At 42.2% G+C, this 21,608-nt stretch overlaps 1 protein-coding gene across 1 annotated transcript; it reads left to right on the top strand.

Moving 5' to 3' along the window:
- Window positions 1–1,664: 1,664 nt before the first annotated feature.
- UCP1 (uncoupling protein 1) lies at window positions 1,665–21,304 on the top strand. The gene is made up of 7 exons (XM_047091459.1): window positions 1,665–1,834; window positions 12,669–13,555; window positions 14,198–14,396; window positions 15,887–16,087; window positions 16,187–16,288; window positions 17,243–17,423; window positions 20,472–21,304. Exons 2-7 carry the CDS (start codon window positions 13,430–13,432, stop codon window positions 20,584–20,586), a joined length of 924 nt encoding a protein of 307 aa, XP_046947415.1. The 5' UTR covers window positions 1,665–1,834; window positions 12,669–13,429; the 3' UTR covers window positions 20,587–21,304.
- The last annotated feature ends 304 nt before the right edge of the window (window positions 21,305–21,608 follow it).

Here is a 21,608-nt window from a genome sequence, read left to right as displayed (position 1 = left end):
GATGGAAGCTTCATGAGGAACTTCACTTCAATAAACTTTGAGTATGAAAACCCCAATTACCACTATAGCATGAATGCCAATTCATTCATCTAAGTAAGCATTTTTATATGGTTTGAATTATCCTTTTCTGGATATTCTATAGTTTTTCCTGTTTTTGAATGCAAAATATTTACTCTTGCCCTCCATCTATTTAAACATAACAAACTTTCGGGTTTTTGTCTTGTTTTAATGTTTATTTATTTTAAGAGAGAGAGAGAGCACACACGCAAGAGCTGGGGAGGGGCAGAGAGAGAGAGGAAGAGACAGAATCCCAAGGAGGCTCTGCACTGTCAGCACAGAGCCCAACACGGGGCTCGATCTCACAAATGTGAGATCACAACCTAAGCTGAAACCAAGAGTCAGATGCTTAACTGACAGAGCCACCCTGGGGCCCCCTGAACTCTTTGATTTGTTTTAACATGGCAATCTATTAATGATCTGGTTTTCCATTTGTTCAAGATCATGGACTTTAAATGAGATAAGCTGCATTTAAAGCTAGTTAGACAGACATTCAATGTCTGTTTAATTTACTTTATGAAAGCTAAACTAGTAAACTGTAAAAATAATAAAGCTACTGATAATATACACACAAGGGATGTTCATCTCAATACAGGCTGGAGTCCATACTACTAGAAAAAAATATTATTATTTGAAATAATAAAAAAGTGCCCAGTTTACAAGAAATAGGTAATAAACGAGGGAGGATTACAGTGTAGAATCACATCCAAAATGAAACTATGGACAGGCTCATCTATATTGAAAACTATCTTAGTCCTCTGTCCCAGAGTAACAACTTTTGCCCAGCAGATTACAAAAGTCATATAGATGAAAGTCATCACATAATAGAAAAGATATGGACAAAAGCAGAGTTGTGTGAATTCAGGCTTTGATAGACAGGTAGCTGGATCTTCCAAAAGAAGTACAGGCAATTGCAAAACAAATTAAAGTTGCTGTAAGAAAATGAAGTCTGTTTAATGAATATATGGATGCTTGGTGGTTTTTAGATAAATCTAAGTAATAAACAAAACAATTTACTAATTTAAAAAAAGCCACAAGTAAAGGTAGTAATCCAAACAGACAGCTCTTTAATAACTCAGTGCATGGAAATACAAAATCTTGAAACAGGATATGATGGATAAGTCACCAAAAGTGAAAGATTGATGAATGCTACTGAAATGCACAATGTTCCGTAACACACGGGTGTTTTCTTACATTCCTATCAGAAGATTTTCATAATATTTTCCCAAATGTAATTTCAAAAACACCAGGCAGCTATCATCTGGGGATGGTTGGACGACTGGTGCTTAAAATTCTGGTGCCCAGGAAACACACGCCTTTTGTTAAACTTCAGAAGTCCTGCTGAAATACGTATGCATGTGGTACTATTATGCTTTATTTTCTATGTCCTGACTTCTCCAGCAGGGATTTCTAACCCCCAGTGGCATTTCTTGGTTAATAGTGACTTGATTTCTGTTCTTCCACTACTTATTCTCTTACTTGTCTCTGTACAGCTTGATGTTGCCACACTGGAAAGCTGTGGACGGTTAAGGCACCAAACCTGTGGGCTCCTCCCTGAGCAAAGATGGCCTGGGGATTCCTAACGCGGCTGTCTGTCTGCAGGGCAGGAGCTGTGGCAGAGGAGATCGCTCGCCCACCTGCACGCAGGTGGTGGAGGCAGGGAGCGAGCGCCTGCTACCTGGTCCTGCAGCATTGGGGGACAGGATGCCAGACTAGGCATGGGGCCAGGAAGCCCTCCTCTGACCAGGGTCCGTTCCTTGTTCTGCGAGCAGTTCAGGTAAGCCAAGGCCGCAGGCAGCCTCTTCCAGCTTCTTTCTTGGGCTCTTAATTTTGATCCATCCCTCCATGAGCTGGCCTACTTGTTCAAGTAATTTATACCTGAGTATCTGGATGTTTCTGAGCTTTCCATACCTTATGATTGGATCACTATTCTCTTTTTGTCATGTTTATTATCTCTCTAATCAGCTTTATTTTCCTGTCCGATGTTCTCTGCATTCGGGAAGTTTTCTGGTTTGTTCTCAAATCACTGTTAAATTCTAGTAGTGAGTGCCTTGCGGATGTTGGCAAATTCACTTCTGATGCAACTTCATTTCTGATTCCCGTTCCTTTCTGCACGTCTGGCAGAAAATTTATTCTTCGTTATTCTGGGCTGCATCCTGGGGTCGTGCTGTGGATCTTACAGTGTCAAGAGTGGGAGAAGAGTTTTTTCCTTGCTTGTCTCCACACTTTTCACGCCCACACCTGGGGCAGGTAAAACTCTCTGAAGCTGCTTTTCTTTCCTGGGGATTGGTGGGGGGCAGGAGGAGGGGGCAGTCCACTGGGTCCCATTGTTCTTGGAAGCCATCCTGCCTCTAACCAAACACCCTCTTCCTTTCTGGGACTTGAGTTCCCGGACACAAAAGCTGGGAAGAAAGTCTTTTCAGGGCAATGTGTCCATTCCACTAATTTGTTTCTACCTCTAAAGCAGTAAGTGTAAAGCCAGCTACCCACTTGAATGAGATGAAGTTAAAAGGAAAAATACAGGAAGGGGAAAAAAACCCATAAAATAATATTTTGAAACATTAAGTAGCCCTATGCAAATTCTGTGTATTCTTTCCACCAGATCAGATTTCCATTTGGCTATTGAAATTTTGATTTCTCTGCCTTTCTTTCTTAGCTCTCGCGGGTCCCTTTTCTTCCTGATTCGCCTGCCTCTCATCCTCTTTTAATATTTCCCTTGGCATGATTTCTCATGGGACTTTCTGCTTCTTTGGGACTTTCTGCTTCTTTTTTCAAAATTCATATCTTCTTTACATCTTTAAAAAAATTTTTTTAACGTTTATTTATGTTTTTTTTTTTTTTGAGAGAGAGAGAAAGAGTGCAAATGGGGGAGGGGCAGAGAGAGAGGGAGACACAGAATCCAAAGCAGGCTCCAGTCTCTGAGCTGTCAGCACAGAGCCTGAAGCAGGGCTTGAACTCACAAACTGTGAGATCCCACGCTTAACTGACAGAGCCACCCAAGCGCCCCCCCACCACATCCTTTTTAATAGGCCATGAAATTTGTCTTACATTTTCTTCCAGCTCCTTGAAGAGGGAAGTTCTCTTTGCCACCATGCTTCCTCTTTGTTTTTCTATTTATTCCTTTTTAACCCAACGGTGACATCTAAGCTCAAGGTTTGCCAAAAGAGCCCTCTGCAGGGGCGGCTGGGAGGCTCAGTCGGCTTAACCACCCAGTTTTGGCGCAGGTCATGATCTCACAGTTAGTGAAACGGAATCCTGCGAGGTGCTCTGCGCTGACAGCTCGGAGCCTGCTTGGGATTCTTTCCCTCTCTCTCTGTCCCTCCCCAACTTGCATGCACGCACGCTCTCTCTCTCTCTCTCTCTCAAAATAAATAAACTTAAAAAAAAAGTCCTCTGCAGCTTATCACTGGCACCTGTTATGGGTTGTGTTATGTCCCTCTCCCACCAAATTCATATGTTAAAAAATGTAACCCCAAGTACCTCAGAATGTGACTTTATTTGGGAATAGGGTTGCTGCAGATGTAATTAGTTAAATTAATTAATTAATTAATTAATGACGAGGTCATTAGGCAACATGGATGAAGCTGGAAGACAATTATGCTAAATGAAATAAGTCAGACACAGAAAGGAAAAAAATCTGAGGAGTACCTGGGCCGCTCAGTTGGTTAAACATCCAACTCTTGATTTTGGCTCAGGTCATGATCTCATGATTCATGAGATGGAGTCCTGGATGGGGCTCTGAGCTGAGAGTGTGGAGCCTGCTTGGGATTCTCTCTCCCTCTCTCACTGCCTCTCCCTCCCTCTCTCAAAATAAGTAAACTTTTTTTTTAAAGGGTACAAAGTTATAGTTCTGTAGGAGGAATAAGTCTAGATGTCTAATGGACAGCATGATGTAGTTAATCATACTGTATCAAATACTGGAAATTTGCTAATAGTGGATGTCAGGTGCTGTCTCCACAACAAAAGAAAAAAATGGTAACGATGTGGGGAGATGCATATGTTATTAGCTTAACTTAGTAATCATTTCACTATGTATATGTACATGCACACCTCATTTTATTGCACTTTGCTTTATTATGCTTCACAGACACTGCATTTTTTACAAACTGAAGGTTCGTGGCAACTCTGTGTCCCCATTTTTCCAATGACATTTGCTCACTTTGTGTTTCTGTGTCACATTTTGGTAATTCTTGCAATATTACAAACTTTTGATTATTATATGTGTAATGATGATCTGTGATTGCTGATTACAACTTGCTAAACGCTCAGACGATGTTTAACGTCTTTTAGCAATAAAATATTTTAAAATTAAGTTATGCACATTAATTTTTTAGACATAATACGATTGCACATTTAGTAGACTACAGTATAAACATACTTTTTATATGCACTGGAAAACCAAGAAATTACTTTGACTAGCTTTATTGTGACATTCTCTTCATTGTAGTGTCTGAGACCCAACTCAAAACATCTCCGAATTATGCCTGTTTATCGATTATCATGTCATACACCTTAAATATATACAATTGTTATAGATGAAAAAAAAAAGATAAGGTCATTAGGGTGGGCCCTAATCCATAGGACTGGTGTCCTTATAAAAAGACATACACACACACAAGGAGAACACCACATAAAGGTGAACAGAGACTGGCAGCAAACCAGCAGAAGGTAGGCAAGAGGCGTGGAACAGATTCTTCCTCGGGGTCCTCAAGACATCTGCCCCAAAGCCACATAAATGTATCTAAAACACAAAACTAACTTTGTCCCTCCCGTGTTTAAAACCTCCTCATTACTTAGAAGAGCCTCCCAGAGTTGCGCTGCCTCCTTAGGCTCAAGTCTGGTCTCTTGCCTCCCCCTGCCTTGCCTTTTATGATCCCAAAATACCAATAAGCTTTTATTTATCCAAACTTACTATGCTGTTCCTTGGTTCCATGTCTTGGCTGTGTGGTCCCTTGTGACCAGCATGACCTTGCTCTCCACACCTCTTGCCCGGATAATTCCTACTCACTCTCTAAGAGTTGGATTCATCTGCATCATCTTCCGGAAGCCCCCCACATGCCCACAGTCTGCGTCAGATACCCTTCTCTTCTGCTCTCTGATCACCTGAGTACATCTCTAACACTGCACCTAGCATATTATATCACGATCATTATTAGTGTGTCCATCTCCCCAAACTTCAGCACAGTGCATGCAGCAAGTGCACAATAAATGCATGTGGAATCACATTCGCTGCATAAACAAGTAGAATGATAGAACAGCTAGAATGGGAGAAGAGCTCCACCCAATGAATAGATACCCCCAAATGCCAATCCTCTTCATACCCTATCAGGAAATACTGAGGGACGCCTGGGTTGCTCAGTCGGTTAAGCGTCAGGCTTTGGCTCAGGTCATGGAACACGTGAGCTTTGGCTCACAGTTCGTGAGTTAGAGTCCCAAGTGGGGCTCTGTGCTGACAGCTCAGAGCCTGGAGCCTGCGTTGGATTCCCTCTCTCTCTCTACCTCTTCCCCATTCATGCTCTGCCTCTTTGTCTCTCAAAAATAAACAAAAAAAAAAAAAAAGAAGTACTAAAAAAGAGTTTAGCACAGGATCTAAACAAAGAGGGAGCACCTGCAAAGGGAAAGGGCTAGAAACATGAAATAGAGCACAATGCTAAGAGTCTACTTCTAAGTAGACTAAACTCCAAGAGAGTGACTTCATTATGAAATTTAGCTGGGCAAAGAAACCCTCCAGGAGAGTGATCAAAAGGTCATTCTACGGATCACAGGAAAATAATGCAGAAAAGACTTTGTTTTCTTATCTGTGAAATTTGGACATCTTATTTTATTTTTTTTAAGATTAAAAAAAATTTTTTAGCATTTATTTATTTTTAAGAGACAGAGGGAAAGGGAGAGCGTGAGCAGAAGAGGGGCAGAGAGAGAGGGAGACACAGAATCTGAAGCAGGCTCCAGGCTCTGAGTTGTCAGCACAGAGCCTGACTCGGGCCTTGAACTCATGAACTGCGAGATCATGACTTGAGTCAAAGTCGGCTGCTTAACCGGCCACCCAAGTGTCCCTTAAGAATTTTTTTTAATGTTTATTTATTTGAGAGAGAGACAGAGAGACAGAGAGACAGAGAGAGAGAGAGAGCAGGGTAGGGGCAGGGAGAGAAGGGGATAGAGGATCCAAAGCGGGCTCTGTGCTGGTAGCAGAGATAACTCACAAACTGTGAGATCATGACCTGAGCTGAAGTTGACACTTAACCAACTGAGCCACTCAGGCACCCCAGAAATTTAGACATTTATAAATCAGTCGCTTATGTCTTTCCAAACAGTCATTCTGACTACACAAGTAAAATGTAAAAGAGAGAACTTGTATGGAATTTTAAGCACACAAATACATTTGCACATGACAAAGAGTGCATATAGTCAGATGTTTCCCCCATCTTTTTGCCTCCAGACCCAGCACCTTGGGCACGTCAGGTGTGGGAGACCGCATTCCGTGGGGAGATTCTCCACTGCCTGCCCCTTTGGCATCTTACCCAGCACATTCAAACAACAATGTGAAAATAGTTCAAGGTAGTCATTTCTTTACTTTGCCTGGCTCCATCATGCTGTAGATGAAATAAATCCAACCTTTAATTTTTAGTGTCAGGCTACATCTTTCTCAGACAGCTTGCCACACAGGGGCTGCAGTGGGACATTTCACAGTCTGGCCAAGAAGGCCTCCTGGACGTCTCTGACTTGGGAGCAGTGTTGGAAACAGGCAAACTGAAGCAACAACCACAGACATCACCGAGAAGGCTTCCAGGGTAACCTCAGTTAGTCTTTGCTCCTTCCCCCCGTGTCCATTTCACATTCACACTAGGGCTGCAATCCTTGACCTTTAGCCAAGTCCTCTCCGCCAGGCAGGATGCATCGCTCTGACATTTCCATTGGTCTGGGAGATTAGGGGAGGGAGAGGATCCTGGAACAGGGCCATGACCTCTAACCTGGCAACCATGTCCTCATCACAACAGAGCCCAGCAGCCCCTACACCCTGGGAGCCTCAAGGCTGGCTCTCAGCTGGAATGGCCCCATTTCACCTTCATGCCACTCCTGGCTGCCCTCCACCAAGAGATCTGGGTCCCAGTCCTGCTTCCCCTACGTAATAACTGCATCCCAGGATGGGTCACAGAATCTGGAACTCAAGTTCTCAGAGTGTGAAGGGACTTGTACACCTTTCAGTAAAACTGTTAGTTGAATGGGGCGCCTGGGTGGCTCAGTCGGTTGAGCATCTGACTTCGGCTCAGGTCATGATCTTGCGGTCCATGAGTTCAAGACCCACGTCGGGCTCTGTGTTGACAGCTCAGAGCCTGGAGCCTGCTTCAGATTCTGTGTCTCCCTCTCTCTCTGACCCTCCCCCGTTCATGCTCTGTCTCTCTCTGCCTCAAAAATAAATAAACGTTAAAAAAAATTTAAAAAAACCAAAAAACTGTTAGTTGAATGCTTTGGTTCCTTACAACAACCTGAAAAATGGTCATCCAAACTGCATTAATAAAATATAATTGTAATGATCATTTATTATGCCTTTTCTAGGTGCCCCTCTATAGTTATTGTGCTAAAATCTTACTAGTATTATTTAATTACATCCTCACAATATCACGATAGCTGCAATTTTTAAAAAATTTTTTTAATGTTTATTTATTTTTGAGAGAGACAGAGGCAGAGTGTGAGTGGGTGAAAGGCAGAGAGAGAGGGAGACACAGAATCTGAAGTAGGCTCCAGGCCCCGAGCTGTCAGCACAGAACCAGACACGGGGCTCGAACTCACAAACCACGAGATCATGACCTGAGCCGAAGTTGGACGCTTAACCAACTGAGCCACCCAGGCGCCCCACTATAACTGCACTTATGACTGCCATCCCTATTTTACACACAGGAAAACAGGTGTAAAGAGACTAAACAAATAAATGTTTCATGAAATGAAATAAAGTGATTTTAAAAGTAGAAGTGTTGCAATGTTTATTCTTTTCTTTATAAATCCCCTCATCATGTATACAAACCAAGTAAAGGATATATATTCCATATGACTTTTTTGAAACTTTTTATATGATTTATTAAGAAAATATATGAGTATACCTAGGCATTCTACATCTTTAAAGCATAGGAAAACTACCTAGAACCAAATATCTGTAGTGATGCAAACTCCTTACCCAAAATAGCAACACATTCTATCTCCCATCACATTGACTAGTAGAATATTTTTTACGCTTACCTAAAATATGCTTACCAGTACTCTCCCTACCTCGGCACTAATGCTCTTCCCTAATTGTGTACAGAACAAATCTCACCTGTCCACCGCATATGCCTCCAAGTATCTGAGGACAGGAATGTCCTATTCTCCAAGTCACCTCTTCCTCTTCATTCTCTGGTCCCTCCGCTGGGCCTCAATCCCTGTAAATCAAATGTTTCTAAATCTCATATATCACCTTCTCCACCTCTTCCACCAGCTCTTCCTGAAGATGAAATGAAATAAAGTGATTTTATTTTATTTATTTTTTTAATGTTTATTTATTTTTGAGAGAGAGAGAGCGAGACAGAGTGCTAGCAGGGGAGGGGCGGAGGGAGAGGGAGACACAGAGTCTGAAACAGGCTCCAGGCTCTGAGATGTCAGCACAGACCTTACGTGAGGCTCGAACTTGGGAATGGCAAGATCATGACCTGAGCCAAAGTCAGGTGCTCAACCAACTGAGCCACCCAGGCGCCCTTGAATTAAAGTGATTTTAAAAGTAGAAGTGTTGCAATGTTTACTCTTTGTAAATCCCTTCATCATGTATACAAACCAAGTAAAGGATATATATTTCACATGACTTCTTTGAAACTTTTTATATAATTTATTAAGAAAATATATAAGTATACCTCGCCATTCTACATTTTCAAAGCATAGGAAAATATCATGTCATAAATATATTGGGAAGGCAGTTTGGGTATCATATAATGACAGAGGGTTTGGGGCTCAGACAGACCCTAAGTGTACCATTCAGTGGTTACATGACCTAGGAGAACATTCTAAACCACTCTAAGCCTCTGAGTTTCCTCATCCATGACGTGGAACAACAGTAGTACATTTTTCAAAGGGCCGAGATGAGGAGTAGGTGTGTTAAACTTCAAAAAGTGTTTAGAACAGTGTCCAGTACTTGTTATAGGCTATGTAAATATTTGTTATGTGCATGAAGTGGATAAATCTTTCATAGGCTTACGACAGTTATGTGCAGCTGGTGCTAAGCACAAAGAGTGATCCATTAATAAGAATAACCTCATGTGGGCACCTGGGTGGCTCAGTCAGTTAAGTGTCTGAATTGGGCTCAGGTCATGATTTCACGGTTTGGAAGTTCAAGCCCCACATCGGGCTCTTTGCTGCCAGCTTGGAGCCTGGAACCTGCTTCGGATTCTGTGTCTCCCTCTCTCTCTGCCCCTCCCCCACTCACGCTCTGTCTATCTCAAAAATAAACATAAAAAAAAAAGAGAATAAACTTATGACACAAGAATAGTCATTGTAAAAGTGAAGAATATGAGTTCAGAGAAGTCATTTGTCCACGCTCACTCAGCCAGGAAGTATCTTAGCTAGAATTTGCACATGGGCTTGTTTCTCTTAAATGACTGTGCTATGAAAACAGAATATTTTCTCCTTTAACACACAGTTTGATAGTCTCTCTCTTTGGGCTGGGCTGGACTAAGAGAACCCCTTCCTGCCCTCTCCCTACTTTCCCAATTCCTAAGTGCAGTCTCTCCTTCCATTTACGTATCGCTGCATACAGGTGGACACCTATGGGTCACTAATATGCATGATTCTTCTGACAAACCCAGGTGAGACAAACTGATGTAGGTACCCCCACTACTTTGCTCTTACAAATATTAGACTGCGGTAAGCATCATCCTATATATGGCTATTTCACATTTTGGCTAATTATTTTAGGGAAGGTATCCAGAAGAAGAATCATTAGATCAAAGGACATGGATGTTGTCTTTGCTCATTGCATACTGCCAAACTGTTTTCTAAAAGAACTATGCAAATTTATAATGCTGTCATTAATATAGTACTGATATTATAATTATCATGTTTTTACCTTCACAGTTTGTAATTAACTCATTATTTATGTATATTTATAAGATTAAATTTATAATATGAAAATATACATGTCAATGTGGTAATAATTATAATTTTGGTAGAGACAGGGTATTAATTTATTAGGTGAAAAAGGTACATTACTTTATCAATGACATTAAATATATCACCTCTATTTTTAAAATTTGTATTTCTTTTTTTATGAATCATCTCTTCTGTCATTTGCACAGTTATCTATAGAACTACAACACAGTGTTTCCTATTGGTGGTTAGTGACAGAATTATGGGAAAGTGTAGAACAGTATTCAAATGCACAGCATTATCTTTTTTTATGTAATATAGAGACATTTGTTCAGTGATTCCTGATTGGCCACAGCTTGAGCAAGTACAGTTGTAAATGTTGCTCTAAATTTTCAAAAAGGAAATAGGAATTTAGTACGTTAAGAACTCGCTGCCATTCCTTAACCACGTCATAAAAGGGCTGTTACCCTTGGTCACACTGACCTATTCTTCACCTCTTCTTCTTTGTGCCAGAAAAGTCTGACCTTGGGGACGCCACCCTCTACCCTACTGTTCTCTCCGACCTGAGGCAAACTTTCTCCTACTTCCTTCCAAGGGCCTCTCAGAAGGGGTGAGTTGTGAGCTGGGGACTAACCAGCGGATAGCAGATGTTCACTAGAGTCACCAAGGAAAAGTGTCCCCCTCTTAGACACTTAGTCACACTATACTGAACATTCTCGATCTCTGCTTAGCCATCAGCCTCAACCTAATGACTCCACCACAACATACTCCCTAAGATGACCGATAGTGTTAGAGCCAAATTCAATAGGCTTTTCTTCACTTTTGTCCTCTTTTGACACATCTTCTAAATTTCATGCTAGTCGAGACCCCACCCTTCCTTAAATTATATTCTCTAATATCATGGCTCCATGACTGGACACACTACGAATTTTACCTTTGACAAGACCATTCTTCCCAGACCATAACTCTGGGTACCCCTACCACTTGGCCCAATCCTGTTGTACTCACTCCCATTTAAAGCGTACCCTTTCTCATTGCATCCATATTGCTGTCTCCCAAATACCTCCCAGCTCTGATTTCTTGCTCTTTTAGTATGTTATATGTAGTTTTCTATGGTAGCTTTTTACCTATGATAAACACTCTTCTCTTCAAATAATTCCAAGACTTTAAAAGTTAATCTCATCTTCTTGCCCCTAAAATCACCTCTCCTTCCCAACTGTCTCATGACAATCAGCTGGCACCATCACTGAGCCTACTACCCATGCTCTTTTATTTTTTTAATGTTTATCATATTATTTTTGAGAGAGAAAGAGACAGAGTGCAAACAGGGGAGAGGCAGAGGGAGACAGAGACACTGAATCTGAAGCAGGCTACAGGTTCTAAGTTGTCAGCATAGAGCCTGAAGTGGGGCTCGAACCCACAAGCACGGCCCAGGGGGACGCCCCGGCCAGGTCCACCCCCCAGTCTGCAGGGGTGAAATCATGACCTGACTTGAAGTCGGATGCTTAACCGACTGAGCTACCCAGGTTCTCCACTACTATCCATGTTCTTAGAGTCATCTCTGAAAAATCTTTGACTCTATATCAAACCATTCACAAAGCTGTATTGTCTACCATATCAAATACAACATGTACAATCTGTAAAGAACTGCACAGGCATGAAGTGATAACATGAACACACATTTGGAATAGACTCTCAGGATCAGCCCTCAGCTGGCCATGTTTGGCTTCCACATTTTCATCTTTTACCAACTTCATCCCTGCCTCTCTCCTTCTTCCCATCACCCATTTTTCTCACGCAGGTCAACAGAACACATCCCCATACATTCACCCTGCTTTCCCCAAGTCTTTGCCTTTGTATATGCCACCTACTTGCCTCAACTGCTCTTTATTTCAGCAGGTGTTTGCAGAGGAGGAAAACCACTGTCTTCTTCTCCTGTTTATTCAGAGCCCACCCTACCTTTACCATTGGCTTCCTCAACATCTCTCAGCCATGTCCTCTCTTGGAAGTCCTCTAGAAAGGCTTTTCACACAGGGCACACAACCTGTTCCTACAGAGTATTTGGAAACCGTTCTCTAGGGGCTCTGTATCCTATTTTCCCTACTCTTGAACCGAAAGAATAAATGAATGCTCACAATACAGCTTTGCACAGGGTAGGAGTAGGAACAAAGACACATTGCAACATTTAATTTATCACTGTAGGTAAGCTAGCAACAGATTTCCCACCTGGGATGTCTCTGGAACCATATTTTACTAGAAGGAAGCAAAAGTGGGAGTCCAGATGACCAAGCCAGATCAGAAGAACTGCCCCTTGGAGCCAAGGGATCTGCCGGTGTCATTTCCACCGCCCTGTCCTAGGAAAGGAAAGTAAAAGGAGCAAGTTATATCTCGCTTCATAGAGTGCATTAGCAATTTACTATTTGCTTTCTAGAATGTCAGTGATCTCATTTGACAATCTCTGCAAAAAGCGTTCAAACGAAACACTTTATTTCTTTTTAAAATTCAAGGTGTTCTTGGTTCCTGCCTTGGATTTTCCCGGGTCTGGATTTGGTGGTTGGAAAGAAGAAAGGAGGATGAAAAGTTAAAAAGACAGGAAAGGAAGCCGAGAGGATGCCTGCAAGGTTCCCAGGGTGCCCGAAGGATACAAGGGGCGCTCCACTCTTGCTTGGGTGAATTCCCACTCTGCAGGACCTTTTACCAGAGTCCCCGAGATCGCGCTTGTTTAGGAAGCCCGCACCTGCTCCCGGCCCCAGCTGGGACCAGGGCTGGTCCCTGCTGCGGTGCGCCCTCCCTCGGAAGTGCCGGACGCAGGGCGCAGGGCGCAGAAGGCTAGGTGCGCGGCGACTGCTTTCGGGGTGAAAGCCGGCTCTCCAGGCGCGCGGCGAGGATGCGGGTGGGAGGGACTTGGCGTCCCAGGGCACGCCCCAGCCAGGTCCACCCCCGGTCTGCGGAGACCTGGCGAGCCGCAGCCCCCGAGCGGCTGCCTATATAAGTCACCCGGCGCTGGCAGGGCGCACAGGAGCTTCCAGCCAGCGAGCCTTGGTCCTCCCCGGCGCGAGGGCGGGAAGACGAGAGGTGCGCCCGGTTCCACCTGCAGCCACTGCCCGCGCGCCGCCCAAGCTGCGAGCGTCCCCCGCCTCTCTGAAGTCAGGAAGCCGGTTTGCTGTCCCAGCGAGACAGGGGAAGAGAGGCAGGGAGAAATTCCACCTTGCGGGGGCCCGAGTCCTTCGTCCTTGCGCCCGCTCGTCGCTCCGCAATTTGAGCGAAGATGGTGGGCCTGACAGCCTCGGACGTGCCCCCGACCATGGCGGTCAAGATCTTCTCTGCTGGCGTGGCGGCCTGTGTGGCGGATGTGATCACCTTCCCGCTGGACACGGCCAAAGTCCGGCTACAGGTAGCGAGCGAGATGGGGACGTGTCTCAAGGAGAGGGAGGACAAATATTCTGTGCGTCCCTTTGACAAGCGCTTTGGTTTAACCACCCCTTCTCAAGGCAGGGCCGTCGGCCCCTTAACAAATGGTGCGGCATTGTCACAGCACTGGATGCATTAGGGTGGGAAACTGGAATGCTTTGAGAGTAACGGAAGAACCACAAGAAGCCACGGAAGACAGGTTGACCATGTCTGCTGCCAAAGCCCCCAAAGTTAGGGTGTATTAAGTGTTCTAACGGCTAACAATACCAGCCTCTCCCAGTTTACAAGCCAGGCTCTTTGCCTTCCTTAATTTGGAGGGGTCACATTCGCATCTGCTGCTTAGGGGTCCTGGAGAATTTATACAGGGAGGGTGGGAATGTTCAAAATGTGCATTATAGCTGATCTCTCTGCATATATACATAGCTAGAGAGATACAGAGATATATAGGGAGACGTTGCTGAAAAGGGAAAAGGAACTGAAAATAGGAACACAGCCGGAAAAATCTTGGCTTAAAGTTTCTCCTCCACCGAGGACCACCTATGGCCAGTCTTCGTTCTTTCCTCACCAGTTAGGATCCCCTTACTCAATTTTAACTTCGCTCTGACCTGTCCTTTCTCATTTCCAGATCCAAGGCGAATGCCAGACCTCCAGCACCATTAAGTACAGAGGTGTCCTGGGAACAATCACCACTCTGGCAAAAACAGAAGGGCCGATGAAACTCTATAGTGGGCTGCCTGCTGGCCTCCAGAGACAAATAAGCTTTGCCTCTCTTAGGATCGGCCTCTATGACACCGTCCAGGAGTTCTTCAGCGCGAGGGAAGAAAGTAAGCAGGGAACATTCCTGGGAAGGACAGATAGAAAGACATGTGAACCCAGCTCTGGTCAAGCAATGTTACATGCAGGGTAGTGGTCCTCATAGCAAATTGTCAAGGAAGCATCCAATATTAGCTTGGTACTCACCGTTCATGGAAAGAAAAGTGTGCAAAATCCAGTTTTCAGATGCAGATTTATACTTGTAAAAATCACCCGGTGGATCCTAGATATTTGGGGCCTCATTTGGATATCCATCTGGAGAAGATGGATGGGCTGCAAAATAACATTTAAGTCAAAGTTCTCCAAACAGTGAAGTCTCTCAGGAACACCAGTGGAGCTTGTTAAAACTCCCAAGTGCTGAGGACTGCCTTGTCCTCCGAATCTGAATTGCTCAGGTTGGGACCAGGGAATCTATGTTCTCACAAGTTTCTTGGAAATTTTGGCATGCAGCAAACTTGAAAACCTTTGGTCTGAAAGGAAGAAAATCAGACCTCATGAGGAGAGTTGAGAGGACAGGAAACAACTCGTTTCCTTTAAGAGTTTCCTTGTCAGGTCTCCAGTGTTAGAGAAGACCAGAGAACCGAGTCAGGTGCAGCGGTGAGGAAGGACTACAGTGGACTTAAGCTTGCCAATTTAAAAGATGGTTATCTATTGTATGTTCAGCTCCTAGACAAGCATGATGAGAAAAGAGTACAATCATACAGTTAGGAAAAGAATTGCTGTACTTCCTATATGCAGGTTAGTATGTTAAGTGCTGAATTGATATTATTTTAACTGACACAGTGACTCTATGAGGTAGATGTTATTGTCTCTATTTTACAGATTAGGAAACAGAATGACTGAGAAAGCCCTTGATGAGTAAATGTTTTTGATCCATACTTTAATTATGGGAATGAGCATGGGGGTGGGGGTGGGAGAGGAGGGCTCCAAGACTATTTATAGTTGATTAAATAATATCTGTCTTGAGTAACTTAGGCTAAAAGATTTCAAAATTTTATATCAAAAATCACTTTTTTTCACTTCTTTTTGTTGTTGTTGTTCCCTTTGTAACCCTTCATAGCCTGATACCACTTGACATCCCATACGGGGGCCATTTGCCCACTTGGGATTTTCCTAAGACCTCGAAGTCCAATAATTAACATCACCATTGATGAGAGGAAGGTTAAGCCTCCCTGGTGACTGGTGCCTCCTCCCAGTTGGGATATACAGAAAAAGAGACCCAAATATAGGAAAGAACTAAGTATTGTGTTTCTTGGTGCTTCAAAGTCTTTATTTTTTAAAAAATTCTAGTCAACTTTGAGGTTTCTAGCCTATAGTGATTTAGCACATACTTAGTGCATGATCATCACAAGCATTGGGGAAATAGAAAAGATATAAAGATAGAATAATACTAACTACTAAAATTAAAAAGACAGAGTTGCATTCTGGGTCTTGGTTTTTTGTTTTGTTTTTTGTTTTTTTTTTAATTTTTGCTTGATAAATATTTTTTCTCTCTGAATAGCAACAGCTGGTTTAGGAAGCAAGATCTCAGCTGGTCTAACGACTGGAGGAGTAGCAGTATTCATAGGGCAACCCACAGAGGTCGTGAAGGTCAGACTTCAAGCACAGAGCCATCTGCATGGTCTCAAACCCCGATACACCGGGACTTACAACGCTTACAGAATTATAGCAACAACGGAAGGCCTGACAGGCCTTTGGAAAGGTAACTGACTTTAAGGTGAATTTTATAATTATTAAAACACATGTATTCAATTACCACTTTATCGTATACTGGAGATATTAAACATTTTCTTCTTTTCAGGGACTACTCCCAATCTGACGAGAAATGTCATCATCAATTGTACAGAAATAGTTACATATGATCTAATGAAGGAGGCCCTCGTGAAAAACAAACTACTAGCAGGTAACTTCCTATTGTAGATAACAACCAGGTCTGCACATTTACAATTTCATCCTGGAGCTTCTCCAGCCACATTGTACTAAACCCCCTAATTGTAACAGTTCTCTCTTTTAAAAAATTAAGTAATTTTGAACATTAGATATAACTTTTTTTAAATGATTATTTTTGAGAGAGAGAGAGAGAAAGAGAGACAGAGTAAGAGCAGGGAGGGGCAGAGAGAGAGGGAGACATAGAATCTGAAGCAGGCTCCAGGCTCCGAGCTGTCAGCAGAGGGCCCAATGCAGGGCTTGAACTCAGGAACCTTGAGATCATGACCTGAGATGAAGTCAGATGCTTCACCGACTGAGCCACCCAGGTGGCCCCATTAGATAGAGTTTTTAAGGAAAAAAGTAGGGGGGGGGGGTGGAGCACCTGGGTGGCTCAGTCAGTTGAACGTCCAACTTCGGCTCAGGTCATGATCTCACTGCTCATGAGTTTGAGCCCCGTGTCCGGATCTGTGCTGATAGCTTGGACCCTGGAGCCTGCTTCAGATTCTGTGTCTCCCTCTCTCTCTGTACCTCCCCTGCTCATGCTCTGTCTCTCTCTCTCTCTCAAATATAAAATAAAATAAAATCAATTAAAAAAAACCCAAACTCTAAATATTAGATGTTTTGCTACAACAAAAAGAAAATGCAACTATATTCTTAATCAGCATTATTCTCATTTAATACTAATATATGGGACTTTGTTGGCATCTTATTCTTTATATAGCATAATTCAGAAGGTGAGTCCATCCCACACTATATCCAAATGAGCTGGTTAAATAAGGAGCTCATCAGTGTTTTTATCTAAAATGTAGTACCATTGGATAGGTTCCTAAAATATTCTAACAGGTTCTGTAAGGATCTGATAGAGAACTGAAAACTAGAAGCTTCTTCCAAAAGTCTGATGCTGACTTGTCTCATTGGTCCGTTTTAGATGACCTACCCTGCCACTTTGTGTCAGCTCTCATCGCCGGATTTTGCACAACTGTTCTGTCCTCTCCAGTGGATGTGGTAAAAACCAGATTTGTTAATTCTCCACCAGGACAGTACACAAGTGTGCCCAGCTGTGCAATTACAATGCTCACTAAAGAAGGACCACTGGCTTTTTTCAAAGGGTAGGATATGGTCTTCTCTATCTGTAATGCTGTGTTCACAGTATCTATGTGTTTTGGGGAGCTGTCTTGTCCAAATAGTTGACATATAGCTGACCAGCCTTTGTCTATGCAGTATACTTAGTATCTATTTTTCCTTGCCATAAGTATCTCCAATCCTCCAACACTGGGCCAGAACATTAAAAACTGTGATATTAAAATTTTCTCAGCCTTGATCAGAAGCTCACTTAAAATCAGTGACCTCTCACTTGGTCCCAGTCTATTGGAAACATAGATGGGATTTTGCCTGATCGGGACTAGAGAACTATAAAGTGGAGAGAAAGTGTAATAGAGGAGTAAGAGAAAATAGGATGTGATTTTTACTATTTAAATTTTTTAAAAATATTTTTTAATTTCAAGTTTTTATTTTAATTCCAGTTAATGTACAGTGTTCTATTAGTCTCAGGTGTAAATATAGTGATTCAACACTTTTACTTTATTTTTAAAAAATTTTTTTTAATGTTTATTTATTTTTGAGACAGAGAGAGACAGAGCATGAACGGGGGAGGGTCAGAGAGAGGGAGACACAGAATCGGAAACAGGCTCCAGGCTCCGAGCCATCAGCACAAAGCCCGACGCGGGGCTCGAACTCACGGACCGCGAGATCATGACCTGAGCCGAAGTCGGCCGCTTAACCGACTGAGCCACCCAGGCGCCCCTAAACACTTCCATACATCACCCAGCGCTCATCACAAGAGCCCTCCTTCTCCCCTATCACATTTTTAACCCATCCTCCACCCGCCTTCTGGTAACCATCAGTTTGTTCTCTATAGTTAAGGGTCTGTTTCTTGGTTTGTCTTTGTCTTATTTTTTTCCCTTTGCTTTTTTGTTTCTTAAATTCCACTTATGAGTGAAACCATATGGTATTTATCTTTCTCTGACTGACTTGTTTCCCATAGCATTATACTCTCTAGCTCCATCCATGTCATTGCAAATGGCAAGATTTCATTCTTTTCATGGCTGAGTAATATTCCATTGTGTGTGTGTGTGTGTGTGTGTGTGTGTGTGTGTGTGTACCACATATTTATCCATTCATCTATCCATGAACACTTTGGCTGCTTCCATATCTTGGCAATTGTAAATAATGCCACTATAAACACAAGGATGCATGTATCCCTTTGAATTAGCTTTCTTATATTTGGGTAAATATCCAGTAGTGCGATAGCTGGAATTTTCACTATTGTGACTTGATGGACTCAGATTTTTAGATTGTATTAAAGTAAAAGTAGAGAAAAATCATTGCCACTGACCTGGAAAAGTGATGCAGAAAATGGTGTGGCTTAGATAATTATTATACTCACCTAGAAACTAGTATCGTGTAGATCCCATTTCCCATTAAGCAATATTATATTGGAAACTACCTTCCTAAGAAAATAGAGTATGAACTAATTTATGGATATACTTCATAAGGACTAAACTAGTGATAATATAACAACATTCTATAACCCTTTAAAATTGTAAGGCAATGCCTCAAACCTTATCAAAAGCATAGATGCACCAATCACATTATCCACAAGGTTCCAATTCACCATAATCAGCACTTATATGTTAATACAAATGAAATACATTACAAAATTAATTTAGAATGGATATATAAGTTATCAACCATTAACCATTTCTTTTTTTTTTTTTTTTTCAACGTTTATTTATTTTTGGGACAGAGAGACAGAGCATGAACGGGGGAGGGCCAGAGAGAGAGAGAGACACAGAATGGGAAACAGGCTCCAGGCTCTGAGCCATCAGCCCAGAGCCCGACGCGGGGCTCGAACTCACGGACCGCGAGATCGTGACCTGGCTGAAGTCGGACGCTTAACCGACTGCGCCACCCAGGCGCCCCAACCATTTAACAATATATTTTTTTTTAATTTAAAACCTTTTGGGGATACATGTGACAACAAGGATGAAGCCTGAAAACATTACGCTAAATAAATTGAGCCAGCCCCAGAAGGACAAATGTTGTGTAATTTCACATATATGAGGCATCTAGAGTAGTCAGATTCATAGAGACAGAAGTGAATGTGGTTAGCAGAGGCTGGGGGAGGTAGGAGCATAGGGAATTCTTGTTTAATATGTACAGTTTCAGTTAGGGATGACCAAAAGGTTCTGGAGATGGGCAGTGGTTGCTCACAATGTACTTAATGCTACTGAACTACACACTTAAAATGGTAAAATGGTAGACTTATGAACATTTAAAATATGTAATTAAAATATGCACACACACACACACACACACACACACACACATCCATCCAGGAGTCAGAAGAAATGTATTGAGACCTAAACAAAACAAAACAAAAAACAAAACCACACACAAAAACCTTGGGGGTCTGATTTTTATAGGCCAGATCTCTTTAAAAAATCTACCCAAGGCAGATTTAACTGATGACATCTTTTTCTGGAATATCTCATTGCTGCAAACAGGCATTTGAAGTCAATCATTTGGTCTGCACAGTTTGACATAATTCTTAAACATAACACATACACACACACACACACACACACACACACACACAAAACCCACAAAAAGCAAAACCAAAAAATGCACTTAGTCTCTTGACAGTTTAAGGACAAGAATTGCCAAGATCTGGACAGCACGAATTTCTTCACTCTGGAAAATGGTCGGTCCACTTATCACTTTTTCTTTGCTTTCTCCTTTTCCTCTTTCAACAGTTTCTATCTCCCATCCAGAAAGCAGAGCAAAACAAAGCAGAACTTTCCCCACCCCTCAAAAAAGGGGAGTTATTGGAAAATGCCCCTTCAGGAACGAGACATGCTTTGGAGGGAGTGAAGGCTGTGTATGTATGTGTCTAGATGTGAGCACCTCGGTTTTGTTGTTTTGAAGAAGTTTTAGACAATATTATTTTAGGTGCACAGTAGGGAAGGGTGAAAAATAGCTACCTTTAAGTGCCTTTATTTGAGAAGAGTGGCACAGTGAGAAGCATAAGCTGTCTGTGCCGCAATAACTTTAAGAATTCTAACAAACTCAGAGAATGGTGATGTGCACTTTCCTAGATTTGTACCTTCCTTCTTGCGACTCGGATCCTGGAACGTCATTATGTTTGTGTGCTTTGAACAGCTGAAACGGGAACTGATGAAGTCAAGGCAGACCATGGACTGTGCCACATAATCGTCTTCAGGAAAAGGATGTAACACAATGGTGGGAATCTGTGCTGACTGACCAGATAATTAAAAGCCAAAACAAACAGAACCTACTCATTTTATTTCACCCTAAAAAGATAGAGGAATACTAATTGAATTTTGGACTTTTTAAAGAAAAAATTGTATTTATTTCTTGTGACTTTTATTCTCAGTGTTTTAAGAGGGAGTGTTTTAAAGAAAAAATTGTATTTATTTCTTGTGACTTTTATTCTCCGTGTTTTAAGAGGGAGAAAACAAAACACTCAGTATGCACCCTGGCAAATGCAGTGTCCGGATAAATGACTGAATCTGCCTATTTGGGGAGGGCTGGGGTCTTACGATTGGATATGAAGAACTTTAATATGTTTTAATTATAATTCAGGTCGCCAGAAGAGGCAAATGGAGCGGTGCATTTTAGGTTTATAAATATTTAATGTTTCCTTTTAACTTATTAACCCAGTTGTAAGTTAATATATTCAATAAAGGACCGTTAATACCTTTAAAGGTTTGCCGTTTTGGACCTATATCTGAATCTAAGACTAGGTGCAGTTCACCTGGACTACAAAGTGGTCCAATAACAAGTGAAGGTCTTTAGAACCAATAGGCAGAAACTTACTTTAAATGTAATTATTAGTTTTTTTTTTTTAATTTTTAGAGTCTATATTTTACGGCACTTTTAACAACTTCTAATCTAAGTCACTATAATCATTTGGGCCTATTGTTATTAGAATCGTGGTGTCGGGGCACCTGGGTGGCTCAGTCAGTTGAGCGTCTGACTTTGGCTCAAGTCATGACCTCATGGTTTGTGAGTTCAAGCCCCATGTCAGGCTCTGTGCTGACAGCTCAGAGCCTGGAGCCTGCTTCAGATTCTGTGTCTCCCTTTCTTTCTGCTCCACCCTCCCCTTCTCTCTCTCTCTCTCTCTCTCTGTCTCTCTCAAAAATAAATAAACATTAAAAAAATTTTTAGAATCATGGTATCTATCCCAGAGTTACAGAATTTTTGAGCCAGAA

Source organism: Lynx rufus, unplaced genomic scaffold (genome assembly GCF_022079265.1).
Source record: "Lynx rufus isolate CCGP_SWC_20201006 ecotype Redwood Valley unplaced genomic scaffold, mLynRuf1.p SCAF_3, whole genome shotgun sequence".
NCBI classification, from domain to species: domain Eukaryota; kingdom Metazoa; phylum Chordata; class Mammalia; order Carnivora; family Felidae; genus Lynx; species Lynx rufus.
Note: the sequence above shows the minus strand (reverse complement) of the source record. Positions and strands in the feature narration are given on the sequence as shown.